At 41.0% G+C, this 18,923-nt stretch overlaps 4 protein-coding genes across 5 annotated transcripts in view; 2 read left to right on the forward strand and 2 right to left on the reverse strand.

Annotated features, from left to right (window-relative positions):
* The first annotated feature begins 23 nt into the window (after positions 1 to 23).
* On the forward strand, positions 24 to 1,634 carry LOC109475233 (intraflagellar transport protein 25 homolog). Its single transcript, XM_019775833.1, has 5 exons — positions 24 to 200; positions 489 to 595; positions 799 to 867; positions 1,048 to 1,091; positions 1,295 to 1,634. Exons 1-5 carry the CDS (start codon positions 109 to 111, stop codon positions 1,397 to 1,399), a joined length of 417 nt encoding a protein of 138 aa, XP_019631392.1. The 5' UTR covers positions 24 to 108; the 3' UTR covers positions 1,400 to 1,634.
* On the reverse strand, positions 1,419 to 7,525 carry LOC109475243 (pyridine nucleotide-disulfide oxidoreductase domain-containing protein 1-like). Its single transcript, XM_019775843.1, has 13 exons — positions 7,221 to 7,525; positions 6,915 to 6,995; positions 6,341 to 6,460; positions 5,812 to 5,940; positions 5,423 to 5,496; positions 5,066 to 5,226; positions 4,577 to 4,677; positions 4,198 to 4,324; positions 3,641 to 3,753; positions 3,290 to 3,412; positions 2,913 to 3,050; positions 2,368 to 2,440; positions 1,419 to 2,047 (listed from the first exon to the last, which is right to left on the reverse strand). The coding sequence occupies exons 1-13, from the start codon at positions 7,356 to 7,358 to the stop codon at positions 1,872 to 1,874; spliced, it is 1,554 nt and encodes a 517-aa protein (XP_019631402.1). The 5' UTR covers positions 7,359 to 7,525; the 3' UTR covers positions 1,419 to 1,871.
* A 436-nt stretch (positions 7,526 to 7,961) lies between these two features.
* LOC109475207 (coiled-coil domain-containing protein 130-like) lies at positions 7,962 to 11,452 on the reverse strand. Its single transcript, XM_019775791.1, has 8 exons — positions 11,277 to 11,452; positions 11,039 to 11,092; positions 10,648 to 10,730; positions 10,247 to 10,302; positions 9,883 to 10,086; positions 9,360 to 9,532; positions 8,926 to 9,064; positions 7,962 to 8,713 (listed from the first exon to the last, which is right to left on the reverse strand). The coding sequence occupies exons 1-8, from the start codon at positions 11,277 to 11,279 to the stop codon at positions 8,217 to 8,219; spliced, it is 1,209 nt and encodes a 402-aa protein (XP_019631350.1). The 5' UTR covers positions 11,280 to 11,452; the 3' UTR covers positions 7,962 to 8,216.
* Positions 11,453 to 11,595: 143 nt separating this feature from the next.
* LOC109475173 (glycogen debranching enzyme-like) overlaps positions 11,596 to 18,923 on the forward strand; it is a 52,710-nt gene continuing 45,382 nt past the window's right edge. Inside the window, exons 1-2 of one of the 2 annotated variants that reach the window (XM_019775707.1) lie at positions 11,596 to 11,801; positions 14,497 to 14,739. In XM_019775707.1, the coding sequence (XP_019631266.1) occupies positions 14,577 to 14,739 (163 nt within the window). In that variant the 5' untranslated portion in view covers positions 11,596 to 11,801; positions 14,497 to 14,576. Of the gene's footprint in view, positions 11,802 to 12,550; positions 12,754 to 14,496; positions 14,740 to 18,923 lie in introns of those variants that run through there. The other variant, XM_019775706.1, reaches the window with a different exon arrangement.

Below are 18,923 nucleotides of genomic sequence, written 5' to 3' on the forward strand. Positions count from 1 at the left end.
AGTCGAACAGTCTAAAGGTTAAAGGTTGAATTCCTTGTCTGTAAAAAGGAGAAGGAAAGAATATCGGGTTGTGTGTATAATTGTACCGCATTAAAAGCACATTTTACGATGCTTGACGTCGCTCTGGCCAGCGCCGGTGCCCAAGTCGTCCTGGCGACCTCCAGCGATGAGAATTTCCCTCCAGAAAACATCATTGACGGGTGAGAAGTGACGTTTTTTGCGTGGTTGCTATGACGTTCTCGGTGGGGAGGGGGGCGTCACCCAAACTGGTAAAAACTTGGTACCAAAAATTGTGGATAAAGCGATACTCTCTCATTAGCTTGATTTTTAATAAACATAAAAAATATAAATCATGGTTTCGAAATTGCAAAAAGAATGACAAAAGACGTCATACTGTAGCTGTAGTTATTGAACTTCTGTCTTTTATTTAGTTTAAGGATTCAAAAGCAAAATTTACTGATTGAAAAGTATTTGATTATTCCCACCAGGAGCGGTTCCACGTTCTGGTTGACTACAGGACTGTTTCCACAGGAGTTCATCATCAGTTTTACAAGTCTCATGAACATCAACAACATCAGGCTTCTCACTACCAATGGTCAGGATTCAATAATCCCTTTAATTAAGTTACTCCCTTTTATCCATGCTAATATACTAAAGTACTACTATTGTGTGAGAAAAGTTAAGTATTCCAGATAAGACACCCCACGAGATGTATTCTAGTATTTGTTGTGTACAAAATTATCTAAATAGATAACGTTATCATTAAATAAAAAATTGCTTGTTATATTGACCTACTAGTTGAAGGACTATCCATAGAGAGGAGTGTACAAAATGAGCCAGTCAACTTTGAGCCACTGACAGAAAAAGGTGAGCATTGTACAGATTCCTTTAATATAATTAGCCATTTTATATTTTTGCTGCTAAAAAAGTACTGTTTTTCAAATTGTAACATTCACATATACTTTTTATTCTTTGCTGCACTGTCTGTAATTTGTTGCAGATACAATTGTAACATGTAAATACTGTTTTCAAACCATCTATTTCCAGTGCTGGAATTTGTGGAGGGAGAGTTGCAGAGTGAAGACATTCAGGTAAGTTCAGTCAGCCATTGTCTGTAATGTCTTTGTATGGTGAAGTGATTTTTAACTGAAGTAGGTGGGACATTTTGTCCAACATCCTCTCTGCAAACAGGACTCAAAAGCTTAAATAGGTTGGATAACCAGGCTACTCCTGTTAGCCCTGTACTGTATTAGTCTTGTCTAACACTTCTTTCATATTTTCTCTATGGCTGCAGGTTGATGCCACCACAGCTCACCATCTCCGCTTTGTCGTTAAGTCTGGCTTCGACCACTTCATCTCCATCCACAGAGTCAACGTCAATGGCTCAGCAGTGCATTAGATTAATAATAATTAAGAAAAAAAGATATGTATACGACAGATTGATAACAAGTTCTGTAAGGATGATAGGACTGGGGTGTGCATGATGATGATGATGATTAATGATAACAAGTTACCTACATGTAGTGAAGTTCTGTAAGAATCTGTATATTTTCTGAGCTGTTATAATGTAAGTTAAAGGGTCTGATATATCGTACTTGTAAAATATATCTTGAAAATAGATAAATGGACAATAATGCGTTGGTTTTGGATTTTTAAACATGCGGTAAAGACTTTATCTTTTGTCAACAATTATTAGTCTTGTGTCACAAAATCTTTAACTTCAAAACATGATTTAACACATGATTACATGTTTTTTTGCACCTTGTAAGCCAATAAATAATCCATAAAACAGTAGTACATTTGCTCATACATTTAGCCATCATAAGGCAGTGAACAATGGACGGAACACAGGACAGTTTGTGAGAATATTTCTAGTCAAAATAGTCCTCTATGTCAATGTTAGGGTCGAGTAAGTCCTCTCCGAAGGGACTGAGGTCCATCCCGTTAATGATGAGGTTCTCAAAGGTTTCCTCCAGGTCTGTGTCCCCGATCAGTACTGCCCCCTGCATCCTCCCACCCTGCAGTACCACCTTCACATACTCCAGTCCTGCAAGAGGAGAAGAAAGAAAGGTCTCCCGTGCCCTTATGCAGAGTGTAGGGTGGTGCCCATATCCATTTCTGTAGCCCTTGGGCGACACACAGTTGTGCAAAGCACTACAGCAGGGGGCTGGTAGTGCTGTGTTACACCACTGACTGCAATTACAACTGCATTACAACAGTACAATTCTTTAGATACAGGGTTTTCTTATTAACAGCAGTGTTTCTCTCATCTTGCTATTCTGCTGAGAAACAGGCACTACAGAAAACCCCATCAACAATTCAACAAAATTGTTTCCTAGATAGGATTACAGATGAACAGATACAAACCTTTTGTACACCTGAGTAGCAGCTCGTGATCTTTCCCCAGTCCCTGTGCATTATATCTTCCTAACAAGACCACCTGTAACAAACATTTAGAAAATAATCAAGATAAAATAAAACAACACAACAGAAATATGCACAGAGATATGCTTTACTTCTCAAGTACTAAGTACATGTACAAACAACTCCGGACCTTGCCATAGTGCTTCTCCAAGGTGCTGAAATGTTTTCCTACATTTTTACTTTTTTTTTCTCTTCCAGCTTCACATCATTTACTAACTTTTATTTCGCAACCTTTCTACAACCTTTATATCAAAATCCCAAAGCAGGAAAAACAAGACATGCCAGTTTAGCTGTTAAATTTTTCACTCTGATCGGAAGCAACAACTACACGTAGTCTGGATATCAACTTTCTTCTGGATATCAACTTTCTTTTGCGAAATCCTCTGTCTTTACTTAGCTAGCTAGCAAGAAAATGCAAACAGCAGATTTAACATAAGCAAGACTTCTTGTCAGGCTTTGCCTTTCATACCTACAATCCATGGCCATACCTTGTAGTTGAAGAATTTAGTAACATGTGCGAAGAGTTCAAAGCAGAAGTCCATGTCTATCTCCTCCCTGTCTCTGTCTGCCACCATACACTTGGCAGCATAGGAGCCCATCTGTCTAGCCTGGGACCACAGCCTCATCTAAAGAAAATTTGTAAGAAAATACATTGATTCATTGCAGTATTTGCAAAGGGTGATACATTACACAGTCACGGGGACCAAGGATAAGAGGTCTTCTTAGACAAGTGGTCACACCATCATCATCATCATCAGTCGGCTGCAACGCAGGCGATCACAAGTCCATCACAGGTCACACCAGGAGATTCAAATTATGGTTGTTATGACACTAATGAAAACTCTGTCTTGATGGTTACTTTTACCTGAAACCACTGTGGTGCAGGTTCCCATGATGCCGTGCAGACGTCACCAGCTGCGAAGACATCAGGGACTGAGGTGTGCATGTGATCATCCACTCTCAACCCCCCGTCTGGTGACACAGAAAACTGCACAAAAAACACAGCGTTTCAGAAATAAGGAAATTTGAATTAAAAAAAGCTGCATGCAGAGGAGCGAATCATGACTGCTGATGCTCTCATTAAAGTTTATCTGTGTTGATAACAGTCATTATGGAACAAGGTGGTCATTACGGAATTTCTGAAATATCTAATTTTGCAACTCAAGATTTTTTATTACATACATTGTATTTCTTGAAAAACTGTAAGTTTCTTTACCTGTGCATTGTGGAGGAAGGGGCCAGTAGAAGGAACCACACCAGTAGCACTGACTACAAAGTCACAGCCATACAGTCTCTTATTGGTCAACAGTACATAGACTGGCCAATCATCTGCAAGGGAGCAAAATTTCAATCAGAATCTCATTGTGCAACAGCATACAGACTCTGGCCAATCGCAAGTACATAGAACACATAAAAATAAAGGCATTGTTTTGGGGTTATTTCAAATGCTTCAAGCATGGAATGATGACAAAAATGTGATAAGAAACAGCAGTGAATGTGAACATGAGACAGATTTCCTTATCCAGAATATTTTTGCATTGCTGCCTTGAAATTGCTTTCTCAGTGTCTAGTCACTGTTTTTCATGGAGGACATCTAAGTTGAAAAGCAGTGACACTGAGAAAGCTAAATTGGCTAAAGAAAACACTTAGTGCCAAAAAAGCAGTTACTCAAGCAACTGGATATAATTTTGAAAACACTGGATATGATTTTGAAAACACTTAGTAAATCAATAAACCATGATGCTACTGAGAAAAGATATTTGGCTCCCTGACCGTTGTGTTCCTCTGTTCTTGAACTCCCAGGGAAGTTTTCAGCGGCTTGACCTGTTCTGGTGAACTCTTCTCTAGTGAGGACCTCTTGCACCTCACACTGGTACTCCACATGGACTTGGTGGGCAGACTGTGAAATACATGCATTGTACAAGGCTGGAAATATTTTCTCCTTACACCAGTGCAGGTGACATGTTTGAAATTACCTGCAACAGACAAATTTTACCTTGCACATGTTTGTCAGAAAAGTAGAAGTTATATATCGTCTGAAACAAATGTAGAAGCAAAAGAAATGGTTTCTAATACAAAATTCCCGGGGAACTGTGTATTAGAAACCATTTCTTTTCTTTATCCAGATCAATTAAAGCAAAGTACAGCTGACCTGGTCCTGTTTCCCTTTCATTCTCCATCCTTCCTTCCAGTCTGGTCCAAGAGCACCTCCCATTGCTGCATCTTCTCTCTTTGGACTGGCAACAGACGGCTCTAAAAATGAAATGGCAATAATATATAACACAGAAACAGGAGTACAAATGTATATGTACAAATATCTAATGACTTTTCCTGTTCAACTGGGACCATCAGGTATGTCAGAATTCTCCTTGCTACATGCACTGGTGCAATGGCCAAGTGGGTGGAGTGTTTGTCTTACATTCTGTAGGTTGTGAGTTTGATCCCCGGCCGAGTCATACCAAAGACTTTCTCTGCTTAGCACTCAGCATTTGGTTAAGAATACAGGAATTAAACACACACCACTACCAGTGGACCAGCCCCTGCTGTTGTGACTGTGTGGCTCAAGGGCTACAGAAACAGAGGTGGGTGCTGCCCTATGCACCATATATAGGTGCAAGAAATGAACTTTTAACAAGCTAACCTGTGTGGGTGTATTTTAGCCTCTTGAGTGGCTTTTTTTCTTCACATTTGGCTGCTGTCAGGTGAGGCAGGAAGAACTCGGCCGCTCCTCTGTCGAAGAAAGTGTTTCCGATGGAGTCATCTTTGATCGCCCAGATGACTTCACACCCCTCAATCTCATAGCTGTGGGATCCAGAAATAGTTTACTTAACATGTTCAATTCCTTCTCATATGGTTGTTTGCTTTGTACAATACTTAAAAGGTACATAAATTCTTCTCCTTTTTTATTTAAAAAAATCACTCTTATACACTCTCATCACTGCTACATGTAGTACCTTTACCTTTCTTACAGACATTCAAAGATGAAGGAACAACTTACACCAGCTCAAGTGCAATGCCACCATTTCCCACGATAACAACTCTTCTGGCATTGGACAACTTCTGCTGAAAGTGCTGTAAACAAGATCATTATATAACACTGAATGCATATAGAATTCATGACTTTTGCTGAACTTCTAATATGCAAAAAGGTCACAGTCATAACAAGCGTTGGCGTTGAGACACAGTCGCATTCTTTTGTACAATTTTTTTCCCTTAAGTTTTTTGGCAAGGCTATAACAAGCTAGGATCTACAATAACCTTTTCCATTACAAGACAGCAGAAGTTTGTGAGACACTTCCAGTTGCAATTGTATGACAGTTTACAACAGGGTTTACATCATGTGGCAGTTTACTGGTTATACAATTCAAATTCAAACCGCTTGTTTACCTGTACAGTCTCTGTGTCCCTGATCCCTATGACATGAAGATTGTCCTTAGTGATGAGTTTTGGCTGGCCTCCTGTACAGATACACAATTTGGTGTAAGGAAATGTCTGCCCATCTTCTGTGTACACCTCCTGTAGGGAACACACAAAACTCATAAAAGTCAGCTTTAGGTCTAGAAGATCCCTATAGCCTAGGAAAAAAATGTTTTTTTTGTTTTCCCGAAAGGAACCTAGCAAAAACCCGCCTACACCCGCTGACGTTAGCCTATTTTATTTTGATCTGAATTTCAAACCCTAGGTAAGTCTGAACACTACTTTTCAAAAAGTGGCAAAAAAAGATGGTACTGACAACATTGGAGGACCTTTTCAATTGTAGGTAAGCTTCTCAGCATGAAACAGTAATGCATTTGCAAATCATACGTTTGTTTTTCTTCACTGGAAATTTTGACAATTACAAACATTCTTAAAGAAAATCAAAAGTTCTCAGATGAGATATAAAGATCTGTACTGGTAGTGACTTGTTGTAACTAACATGTTTGTCTGTGTCCAGTGACTTGACCAGTGTGTGCACTACTCTGACATTAGGACAGGCTTTCTGAAGAGCATCGGTCGTTGTCTCTTCAACATCAAACTCCTCCATGGCCCGACCAACCTGGCAAAGAAAGTCACAGTCTTAGAAGTTAGACACATACTGGTAGTGGATCATCTTTAACAACTAATTATATCTTAATCAAGGCAGCTTGCAGAGGAGATTCATTGAGAATGTGTTTTCACTATACACATGTTGCATTGGTAGGTAAACAGGTTGATAAAAAAAATCCTCAAAACTGATATCTAATGCCTTGATAAAATCTAGGCCCCCTGGCAGCTTTGTTGTATAGTGCAGATTACATGTCGGTATGATGCATAGACATGCAGTCTTTTGTGTGCCACTGATATATAATGTACTACTGTCATTTTAAGCAGATATTGGGGATCGAGGAAGAATGTAACGCTTTCTGTCTACCATGCCTCTCTGATGGTTACCCCAGAGAGGCTCGGCAGTCAGAAAATGTTACTGTCCTCTGAGTCCAACCCCACATCTGCTTGAAGATGAGGGTACTCACCTGTCTGAAGTTGGTGACAGACTTGATGAGAGGAGAGGCTGACAGCAGCGTGATGGGGTCATCTGGGGACAACGCTGACAACTGTGGGGAGAAGCAGGCTTTAGAAGGCTTTCTAAGACAAGTATTTTTCAAGCTTACTCTAAGACTTTCTAAGGCTTTTTCGGGATTCCCACGCGACCACAGACTCTAGCCATGTTACATTAAAGATTTCAGATCTATACAATTAGCCACCAGAGCATGGCAAGCCTCTAGAACTTCAGTCATTATATATCTGGGTACTTATTTCTTTAAAACTTAAGAAATCACCTGTTCAGCACAAGTAACGCCCGCAATTCCGCCTCCAACAATCACAAACCCCGCCGCCCGAGCTTGTTCCGGCTCCAAGTCGGGTGGGAGGGGGGCGATTTCATCAGCTTTCTCACCGACTTCTCCACTAGCAGCCATTTTAGAAAATCACGATTAGCTTGTGTGTGACGTATTAACGTTTATGGAGCAGTCTTTGACTTTAGAATATTGATACAAGCCTTATTGATGACAAAACAGACACATCAAAGGCAGCCGAAATGTGCAGACGACGCAACATGCCACCATGTTGTGGTGTAATCAGCTGCTCTGCTCTGCAGTACTAATACAAATCAGTAGTCGGCGCTTCGGTACAGTCGCATTGGCCGGTCGGTGCAGTGGGCATAAATACATGCATTGTCAATGCACTTCAAAAGCTTTTTGTCAGACATGGCCAGTTTTCCACTAGGGAGATTCTCATTTTTCTGATGCTGGCCAAGCCTTTTGTTGTCTTTCAGCTGAAGTTATGTACAGTTATTACAGTACAACGTCCTATTCTAGTTCTAAATTTTCTTCTCGTGATCTGCCCACTCCTACACACAGAAGTACATCTCTTTGCTACAAATTAAATGAATTATTCAATTTGCCAGGAAATGGTTTCAATAGTTTTCTACCATAATTTATACAATCACGAGAGGCCCGGCATCTTACAAAACCAATTGTTCCATACACCAGGACAAGTAACACATGGGATAGACGTTGCACAATGTTGCATCTTTTATTGACAAAAGAAACAAGTTTTTAAACTCTCAATGTGTTCAAAGTATGGAAATTACATACTGGTATAAATGTTGCTTTTAGGTAGTATGTACATAGTTATATGACACAACACTACATGTATTAGAGATAGTTTTAACCAATGTTCAGTGATTCCACAAAACCTTCAATGGCCATGGTTTTATGTGCATGCCAGAAAAGCCCATATATTCATAAAAAATAACCAGTGCTTAATACATTCATTCATACACTGTCCTCATCTGAGTCATACTCCACCAGACCCAGGCTTGTACTCCTTGTTGCGTTATCACTTCTGTCTGTACTCCCATCTAACAGTTCTTTGGCACTTCCTGTCTGACAATCATTATCTGTCCCCTCTTCAATGTTCCCTGTTCTATGTGGAGCTTTCTTTTCAATGCCTGATGGCAAACTACTGGAACAATGTGAACCGTTCTGCTTATTGGTTTGGTTAACAGAGTCTTTTTCTTTGGCCGATGTGTCGTTGTTGTCCGACACTCTCTTAACTAGTTGTTTTATCTCGCTTCTGACACCAAGTGCAGGTTGTTCCAGGTCAAATGCAGAGGGTGCCTTTTTCGGCAGACTGAGTCCCAACTTCTTTTTGGCATCCAGTAGCTTGTTGTCCTTGCCTGGGGAGACTGCTGTGGAGGTCGAGGGTTGGGTGGAAAAAATGGACCGACTTGCAATCGCCTCTCTCTTCTGTTTCTGCTTCTTCTCGTAAGCTGGTGTGGATGAAAGCAAATACGACTGTTACAAAATGTCAACTTAATTTATTTGCACTCAAAGTGAACACAATGTTTGAAGCAGACAAGTTTTCAAGAGGCATCAAAAATGGCCTTTTCTGAGTTGAAGGAAATACAGGTACTGTACAACTATACAACTATTTTTAGTACATTCCTACATATGTATGTTGAAAGGAGAAAAAAGGACTCACAATCCAGGCTGTGATATTTGAGTAGCGAGGCGAGTTTCTTGTCGTCCTCGTGTTCTCGGACGAGCGGGATCGCCAGGGACGACTTCTCCAGCAGGGCAGCGTCTTCTGCTGCCTCCTCCTTCAGCATGGTCTTCTCTCCCTGAAGACAATAACACAACAAACTTACAACTTCTTAACACACAAGAACAGAGTTTCAGAGGACAACACAAGAAACCTATAACTTCTCAATAACTTCTCAACACTTTCTTCTCTTCCTAAGACAAGAACACAACAAACTATGTCTTACAAGTTCTTAAGCTGAAACTGTACACAAAGAAAACTTTCTTTTAGAAAGGAATATGCTTTTTGGCAATGACTTTGTCTTCATGGCTGAACTTTGTATGAAGTTTTTTCAAACTTCTGATGCCATTTCCATGAACTTGGACTTCCCTTACCCTGAACTTCCTGCGAGCCCTCTGGTTGAGTGAGAAGTCGTCTTGCCACTGGGACTTCCACTGCTCGATCTCGGCCAGGCGTGGCACGGCAGCTTTCCTCTTGTCCTGGTCCTTCACGCCGTGTTCCAGGCGGAACATCGGGTCGGACGCCATCTTCTTTTTATCCTCATGGTCTGAAATGCACACATTCAATATGAAGTCAGGTAGCTTTTCATGGTAGAAAATGTATTAAATAACAGGATACAATTATCATAACTATAGTGATGGCATTCAAGTTAATGCAGATGCAATACAACCTTATTTGTTTTTTATTTGTACCTAAACGTTAAGTCTCTATTAGACTCCATTATTTCTTTTATACTTCTATATATTGGTGGCATTCCATTTAATGGGACTGGTGCAGGTAGACCAGATCAGAAATACCTGCACAGCTCCAATTTTACCAGCACTAAAGTGCATGTGTAGGTGGTATTTTGACCCCTGAAAGGGGTGGCGGTGAAAACTTTCTTCTTAATGATCCTACCTTCACAGACAACCTGCTCGTTCTCCGCGGCGTCCCAGCGTTCCTCCTTCCTCCGCGCGCCGCTGACGATGACGTAGTCGCAGTTCTTGGGGTCCGTCTGGATCTCGAAGCGGTTGTCGCACAGGTGGCACTTCATGCGGAACTTGTAGATGGGTGTGGTGTAGTACATCCCCACCTTCGTCTTCTCCGCATTGTAACGCACACCTAAAAAAACGGCGGGGGATATCAATGTACAGTAGTTGGTTGATTTTCAAGCTGAAAATTTAACGTTTAAACATCGAACTTCATCTTAAAATCTGTCAGGCAATGGACATTGAAAGTTTCTTTTCTTTTTTTACTTTCAGACAATGTTTTCAAGACTTACCCATGCCCACATGGTTCCCACATCCTCCACACCAGATGTTGTATGGCAACTCAAACCTATGGGGAAATATCAAATGGTCAATGACAGCTCAAAAATACATGTACTCCTTCATAGCATGAAAACTAGGAATCATTCTGTTCTTGCTGGCAAATAATGACTAGTATTACATTAACAGTAGTGGGGTTCTGATCAGTTGGCACTTTGTCTGTCCAGACCTTTTAGCCTTTGGGTTTGTGAGCTGGCCCATGGGCACAAGATTAGTGACATAGTAGGATTTGAACCCAGGACTTCTTAGATCTGAGCCAGACACTTTAACGTTTTGCCACACAACTACACTTCTATACTACTCTACGTATACATGTACATGGTGTATCTGATACAGAAGAAGTTGTTTCACTTACCTGATGATGAGGATACCCTGGGAGAGTTTGCGAGCGCGGTCTCTCAGGGGATGGGAGTTACGGTACTTGTTGATGGACTTGTGCTACAAGGGACAGACACAGGGTAGAGATATTACTGACGATACACTTATTAAGAACCTGTAACGTTATATCAATACAATGTGGTTTTGACTTATTTTGATCTTTTTCGTGCATCACATTTTATAGTACTATAGCACATTATCAATGTACTAGGTTAACAGGCATAAGGCAATGGCTGGTTATAACACACAACACTTGGTATTTATCATAAAATTTATATCACAATTTATCATAAACGACAGACATCCATAATTTCTATGATTATAAATATTTATACACAATATTATTTTTTTATAGATTATACACGTACCTTCTGTGGGTCAAAGTCCGGAGGGTAGTACCTGTTCACTGCTTTACGGTCAGACTAGAGGGAATAAAACAATGTGACGTTGAGAACAGCGCATATTCATAATCATAATTTCAATAGGAGCTAGCTAGTATGATAAACAGTCTGCGTGCGTAAGTCTCAGATTCGAGTTCTGTTACAAAACAGCGCAATTTTAGCAAGATAGAGAAACTTCTGGGATCTGTAAAGCTTCACAACGTACCATGGCTGGGTTACAGGCTGGATAGACTCTCCGTAGTCGTCAAAAACTCGCTAAAACGTCAAAAGATCGTCGTTTTGTTCTTATTTTCTTCCCTCGGCGGCCATCTTGAATTGTGTGACGTCATTAGGGGTTACTTGAGGTCAACTTTTGTCAAGGACAGCTGTTCCTCATTTCATGGTCAAAATTATCATTTCTGCGCACGAACTAATTTTCCGGTTATCATAAATGGGAATGTGGGACACTTGTGTACGTGTCAGTACCAGCGTGAGCTTGTATGTCTCAAAAAAATGAAAAGTTTGGAGAGCCTCTTCGTTCTTGGCTTCTACTCTAATTTCTTTTCCGGCGCTGTGATTGGTGGAAAGTAACCCGGAAGTGGTCTCCGCTGTTCTGGTTGACCGCGGATTTCGGGGGAGGGGAACTGGCAAGTCTTGTTGGAGCGTCGGAGAGGAAAATTATCGCCGAGAAACGGGTTTTAAAACGTTTCCTCGGGCCGACATTTCGTCTGGTGATCGTGCAGGCCTTCAGGTAGGTGGGGGAGTAGGTTTGGTGCCGTTTGAGGGAAGTTCCCCGCTGATATCGTCATGAGTTTCCAAGGGTGCCACAAGGACATGTCCATGTTCCGTGCATACGTGTAGTACGTGCAGGTGGTACATGTCATGTTACACGCTAGTATAATTACCGGAAAAAAGTTGTAGCGACCTTCACAGACTAGTGTACACCCCCTGGAGGCATTGTTAGTTCTATTTGAGAAAGCCAGGGCAGGGCGACTTTTTCGAGAGTCTTCTTCAAACGTCGTACATAATGTTTTCTTAACGAAGTAATCGACATCTGACAAATAGCTAGAAGCAAATCCGTGACTCGCTAAACCGATTATCATAATCAGTGCTGTATGTTGTGCACTCAATCACTCTGCTACCTGTATCGATTTTCTAAGGATGAGTGTTTTTTTTTTTTAATAATGCCAGTGAGACAAGTCAGGCAGATAGACTAGGCTTAATTAGTATTCAAAGCAGGTTGTATATTGGAAGGGGGTTTGGCGTAGAGAGAGATAGGCTGGCTCATTCAACAAATGTCTGTTATCAGGGGGTCATAAATAGCGAGGCTGCTGCATTAATTCCGGCATGGTAATTGTGGCTACGTGTGTCTGGCTGCTCCAGGCCGCGTCACGTTAGATGAAGGGCCCCCGCGGGATTCATACGGGATGAGGGGCGTGCGCTCGCTCGGCGAGGCATGATGAAAAATCGAACGGCTTCTCCCGGGCTATCACTCGGAGGCCTGCCGCCCTCCGTGAGGGAGGCAAATTACAAGCGTAGCAGGATGGAGGTCGGGGAGCGTCGGGAGCAGAGGTGCTCGTGGCTGCGGCGGATCGGGAAGAGTGTGCAGTACGCGCTCCTGTGCGTGCTCCTGTCCCTCCGCTCGGCTCTCGTCTCCCTCAGGAACTGTTGTGCGTTCGTGTTCTTCGGAGACACTCCGGAGGGTACGTTGTCGTCGTTTTACGCTCTCTTCCCAGCTGGAGAAAACAGCTGATGTCTGATTCATTAGAAACCGCCCTGCAGATAGGTCACGACTTTGTGTATTGAAGTCTTTTGATTCGTTGATGGATTGATTGGTCGATGTCGCCTTTTGATCTTGACCTTAGCTGTCATTTGAAGCGTCTCTATTAAGAGACAAGACAGATATAGTTATCTGTTGCCGGGTAGGATGTACATTGTACATGGACAAGAGTGGTATCATGATCAGCCTGGATGTGCTTTTTGAGTTGCTTATGGTACTCTCCAACTCCAAGCAGCGGTTTGGGCTTCAGCTTATTTTTCGTGTGTTTTTACGCATTTTTATCAACTTTCTTTGGTGGAATTTTTTCTAGATGTAAAAGAAAGTTCCAGCGCAAAAAATAAAGCCTGATAAAAATGCCTACAAGCACACTAAAAAAAGCTGAAGCCTATATAGCTAACCTCTGTCCTTGGATAGTTTGTGGTGCCACTAGCCTAGCCTTGGGGGCATGTGGCACACATAGTTATCTACTTCACAAGGACATAAGGTCACCATGAATTTATGATTGTTAAAGTACTTCAGGGCTATTCATAACCCGATAACAGGAATATTACCATCTTAATATTCTTTTATTGCTATTTATAAGTCTGAAAATCTACATGCTAGTCAGAGGATCTTGTAGGGTTTCAGAGGACAACCTAATTATAGTAAAACTTAAGAATTTTTGTATTAAAGAGTAGCTCAAAAGAGCCTTAGTTTTTTTTAAATCTCAGGAACAACACATTTATTATTGGATAATTGACCACAACTAAGTGGTAGAGCGAGGCTATGGTATTCCCCTAGTGGCAGTTTGTTGATCCCTCTGGCTGCATCAGACTAAGTCTTTGATCCATGGATGAACCAAAAGTGCATCATTATGGCACAACGCAAATCAAATCACCGCTGGGTCCATTTTGTCCTCCCACATTAGGTATCCTTATGACTTTATGCACTTGTATCTAGCTTAGTTTAAAAGCAGTTGTGTTATCTTAGGGCATATTTTTCAGCTTGATAGTGTCAACGGGCTTTGAACTCTGTAAAGTAGAGGGTTCTTACCAGACTGTTTATCAGGCCCACTATGCTGTGATTTGTACCCCTATGTTGAGATATAGTCATTTAGCCCATACACTGTCTTTTAACCAGCTTAGGGGTGTTTAGTCATAAAAAGCTAAAACCAGCCTAGGATACAAAACAAGCAACCGTTTTGCATTAGTGACATTGCATTTTTGCCTCACAGATATCAGTATGCTATGGGATAGGATTGATTCAACTTACTATATTTAAAGAATAACCAAAAATTGACTTTAAAAATCCAGTTTTGCAGACCACAAAATTGTATTGGATGCCCTAAATTCTCAGGTATTCAAAATAGTGGGGAAATTTTCTGTTGAATAAGTTATTAATATATACCACACGCTGAGAGTAGTCTGAACTGTAATATAAACTCTACTTTGGTGGGCTGTTAACTACACCATAAGGAGTGATAGATAGGTATAAGACTGATAGGTCAGGGAAGGCTGATCCTGTGTATGTCTTCAGAATGATTTTAAACAGGCTGCACATTTTTGGGTCTTATGAATGGTATCTTGTTAAGGTGATGTAACCAAATTTTCCTCCTTCCTATTCAACAATCCACTTTTGTTGCCCTAGATGTTTCTAGTGTAGATGATTTTCTCCTGCTGTTTTCCAGGCTTGTGTAAATGTTCTTCCAACACTAAAGACTCTTCTTTCTACGACGACTTCAACAACCGCCCGTCCGAGATCAAAGTCATGGCAGAGGGAGGACCAACGACTAACGCCACGGCTGCGGGGCAGACGGGGGCAGCTGCACCTGCCGCTCCGAACTCGCCCCTGCGACAGGTGCAGCAGGTGCGCGTGCTGCAGCTGAACGATGGAGAGCACCTGAATACCACTCTGTTCCGGTTGCAGAAAGGTGAGCTTCCTCTGACTGTAACCATATACATGTGCATGTAATGTTGGCATTCTGTCATACATGGGATGCAATTTAGCATAATCATGGGGTCGTGTGCCGTAACAGCAGAGCGTTCTGCTCGGAACCAAGAGGTCCCGGGTTTGAACCCTGCCATGTCACCGATCTTGTACCCTTGGGAAAGGCACTTTACATGACTTTCCTGGATGGAGGCCTGGCGAACCCCATCTCATATTAGCCACAAGAAAAGCAGAATCTTCAGCTAGTTGAAGGTGGCTGCCTCAAATTCAAAATGAAAGAAGAAAAGAAGCATGCGATACAAGTGTTCTGTCCTATGTGATAACTAGCCATACAGGGTTCTAACGGTTATCACACAGGCTTCCGAAATGTATGAACCCAGTACATTTACTTGTGCAGGTTTAATAGGTTCAGGTAGATAATATATACATCAGAAATACATGCACAGCTCCAATCTACTGCCACTAACAGGTACAGGTAAGGTGCAGGTAGACATCAGAAATACCAGCTCCAATTCTGTACCTACACATGTGTTCCCAGTATTTCGAGCCCTGCAACTGGCATTCAATATTACACTTGAGTAATGCTCATATAATTTCTCCTTGAATGTGCTTTTTGACACACATACATGTATATTATCCCTGGTCCCATTATGAAGATGTTAAATTGTAGCAGACGGCTCGTTTCACAAGCAGTTGAAGTCAATAAGCAAGTGGCATGTCACGTGTGGCCGTCCGCAATCATGGGCATTCAGCCAGCCCAATGTCAGGAACACGTATGTTGAATAGTTGAAAGGACATTCGTGTTTTGAAGTGTTTTATCCCTGGAGATATAATAAATTCAACGTGTCCAATGTAATTTCAGGGTGGCAAAACAAAAAATATTCTGGATGAGGAAATCTGTGTGATATTGATATTTAATATTTATCATATTTTCATCATCTTTTCTAAGTTAAAGGCATTTGAATTTGAATTAACCCCAAAACAAGAAGCCATAGGCGACAATTCTCCGTGAAGTATTATATATTGCAACAAAAAGAAGTAGCCATTGGCGACAATTCTCTGTGAAGTGTGATAAATCGAACAAAGAAAAATTGTTTAAACGCGCGTCGGCTCAGTCATCTTAAGACGCAACAACCAATCAGAGATGCGAGATGCCTACACGTGACGCGGGAAGGGCGCGCGATGCCCGAAATATTTTTGCGTCAATATTCAGCGCCGTGATTCAAGAGATTAATACCCGGAAACAATTTTTTTCTTGTTTTGAACGCATTAACATGCATTTACGCTAATCTAGTATGATTCAGGGTTACTTTTTTTTAACCTGCCATGGCCAGATTATCTAAAGATGTGTGTATTGTGTGTACAATCTATAGAAAGAGAAATGTACATCAGGTCCGATCATCCGATTTTCACGTTTCGGTTTTTTGGACTCGGTTCATGAACGTATTTTGGTTTGGCTCCTGGAATGTGCGAAAAAAATGACTCCCGGGACTGTCTACAGGGAACACTCGCACATTCGCGGTGTATCAGGACAGCGCGACTGGTCGTCATTAGCGCAGTAACAGTTGCATAAACGGACGAAACCATTTCAAAGAAATGGGGATGTTTCGAAAATAAGCATTTACTCCAATATCAAAACAGCTACGGTAAAAATAAAAAGACGTGCATCATCCCGGACATAATGCAACACCACATGCGAAATTACACAGAAATGCGACGTACGGAAGAATGCGTTTTGGCTGCGAACATCTTCCAAAAAACTTGGCATCTCTTAACCATGGGCAAAAACATCTGGAACCACTTATAAAAACCACCCCGTATCTGCATGAACTTTTTTGAACCCCACTGCTATTCCAAACAACGCGTTTTTCTGGACCATTCCAATTCGCCTCGTAATTGTAGGGGTGCGTCTGCGATATTACATTGACCGCGAAAGCAGCAACGGCAAAAATACACATTCGTGCATCAACACGGGCATACCCGCAGACGGCGTATAAAATTGCGTGCCGATTACACAAAGAGAACCCAGTGTTTTGACTGCGAACATGAAAAATCAGCCGATTACAACACTCCGTCCGGAGGTCCTGACCTCCTTCACGGAGTAACAAGCTATGTGAAGCGTCCCTTTATTTTTTGGTACCACCAATAAATAGCTAAAACAAGCCTACAATACGAAACGAGGAACTTTTTTTGTTAGTGACATCGCATTTTTGCCTCACGGTTATCAATATGCTATGGGATAGGGTTGATTCAACTTACTGTACTACATGTATATTAAGTGAAATAACTGGAAAATTGACCTTGAAAATCTAGTTTTACTGCCGTGAAATATCTCTTTGGGTACCTTTAAGGTAACTGTTTTGGCATTTGACACAATTCATGATACAGTGTACATTATTCTATTGTGGGCAAGTTTGCCCATATCTTGTGATTTATGAATATGACTTGCATTAGAAGTCTGAATTGTTCCAGATGACATAATAAATAGACAGAACATACTTTATCAGATTAGCCAGGAAAAAAATAAATGATAATCCGAATTTCATATGCCATAACTCTTGATGCTTATTGTACATTCTGCTCAGTTGGTTGAATCTGTGCAGCACGTTGTTAAAAATAATTGGCTACTGTGACTTGTTCAGGGGTCAGCTGGTAACGTTAGCTATGGGTTTAGGCCTAGGAAAATTTATGTTATGTTTCTCGTTTCAATCCCAGAGGAAAACTATGACTAGTAGGTAGGGATTTTCTGCTTTTCCATTTTTTACATGCCGTGGCCAAAAATTGATCCAACTTTACGTTTAACAATTCATAGTGGGACTGTCTTAAGGGCCTGTCCACCTGTTTTGCTAATGTGAATATTTCAGCCACTTTACTGAAGAAAAAATCCCTGTTGAGAATGCTTTAAATGACGTTTCAGAATTTAGAGAATGTGAAATTCAGATGCATGTTAGAGCAAAAATTTTGAAGCCTTACCAGCGGTGGCTAAAAAAAAAAAAATAGGGTGAGCAGTTTTTTGCTAGGATTAGTTGGGAAACAGAAAACACAACATTTTTTTCCTAGGCCTCAGCATGCTACTGAGCCATTACGTCTGACATTTGCTGGATATAAAATCAGACCAGTTTTATTTTATGCACGATATCCTCCAGAGACCGCAGGCAGGCAGACTGATTCACCTCGCTTTCCGAGAGGATGTTTTACAACAGATGCTCATTTTGGGGGCAATTTTACGAGGATTATTATATATTCCCTCATTTTGTTGCGATTCTTATAAAGGCTTTGACATGACATCTTGATTTGCGGCAATTTTCTGAGCTTGCCTCTTTTCTGTCAAAGAAAAAATGGTCGTTTTTGTGGAAAACTGGTAATGACATAGTACACATAGATGTCATTCATAAAAAAGTATGAAGGCTTGAAGCAATAATTACTCAGTGCTAAGTCAGTTTTGGTTATACGCTTTATAGACTAAGTGTTTCTGCATACCTGCAAAACTCAGCGTTTAGGAACTGTGTGTATTATATTAAAAACTGTAGAAGCAGCCAATACAGCAATCCAAAATCCACCTACGCCTAGTACTGTATAATATGTAAATTCAGTTCATGGACCAGTGCAGATTAGGTGCAGGTAGACTTGAAATACCTGCACAGCTCCAATTTTACCCACACTACCCTGCATATGCAGGTGGCATTTCAAGCCCTGTATATAGGAAATTGATAAGGTCACCAAATTTGTGGTAAAACAACTTCATCACTTCAGTTTTATGGAAACAATCCTCATAGAGAGAGTCTAGATGTATATTACCAAAGCAGTAAAATTAACGAGAGCACTAATAAAATCAGCTTATTGAATTTTGTAGTTAAAATGCTTTCTGACAGTGACACATGAATTGATTTTGTTGGTTCTTGGTCCTTTAAAAGAAAAGAGGACAACACGGTATCACAGGGGGCTCGAATGAAAACTTAAAGCTGCATTTTCTAACATTAGGACAGTACAAAAAGTAAATTTTCTGGTCATGTCTTTGCAAAGGAAGTTGAATCACATGTACTCCATAAGATAAGTGCCATTCAGGAAGTTGATGTGTCAAAATATGACCTTACATGTTTGTTTACATTCTGGTAGTTTGTGGTGGTGCCACTAATTATAACTGAGTGTGCCTCGTGTGGGTTGTTT

The sequence above is a fragment of the Branchiostoma belcheri genome, unplaced genomic scaffold (genome assembly GCF_001625305.1).
Source record: "Branchiostoma belcheri isolate BF01 breed outbred unplaced genomic scaffold, Haploidv18h27 scaffold33, whole genome shotgun sequence".
NCBI classification, from domain to species: domain Eukaryota; kingdom Metazoa; phylum Chordata; class Leptocardii; order Amphioxiformes; family Branchiostomatidae; genus Branchiostoma; species Branchiostoma belcheri.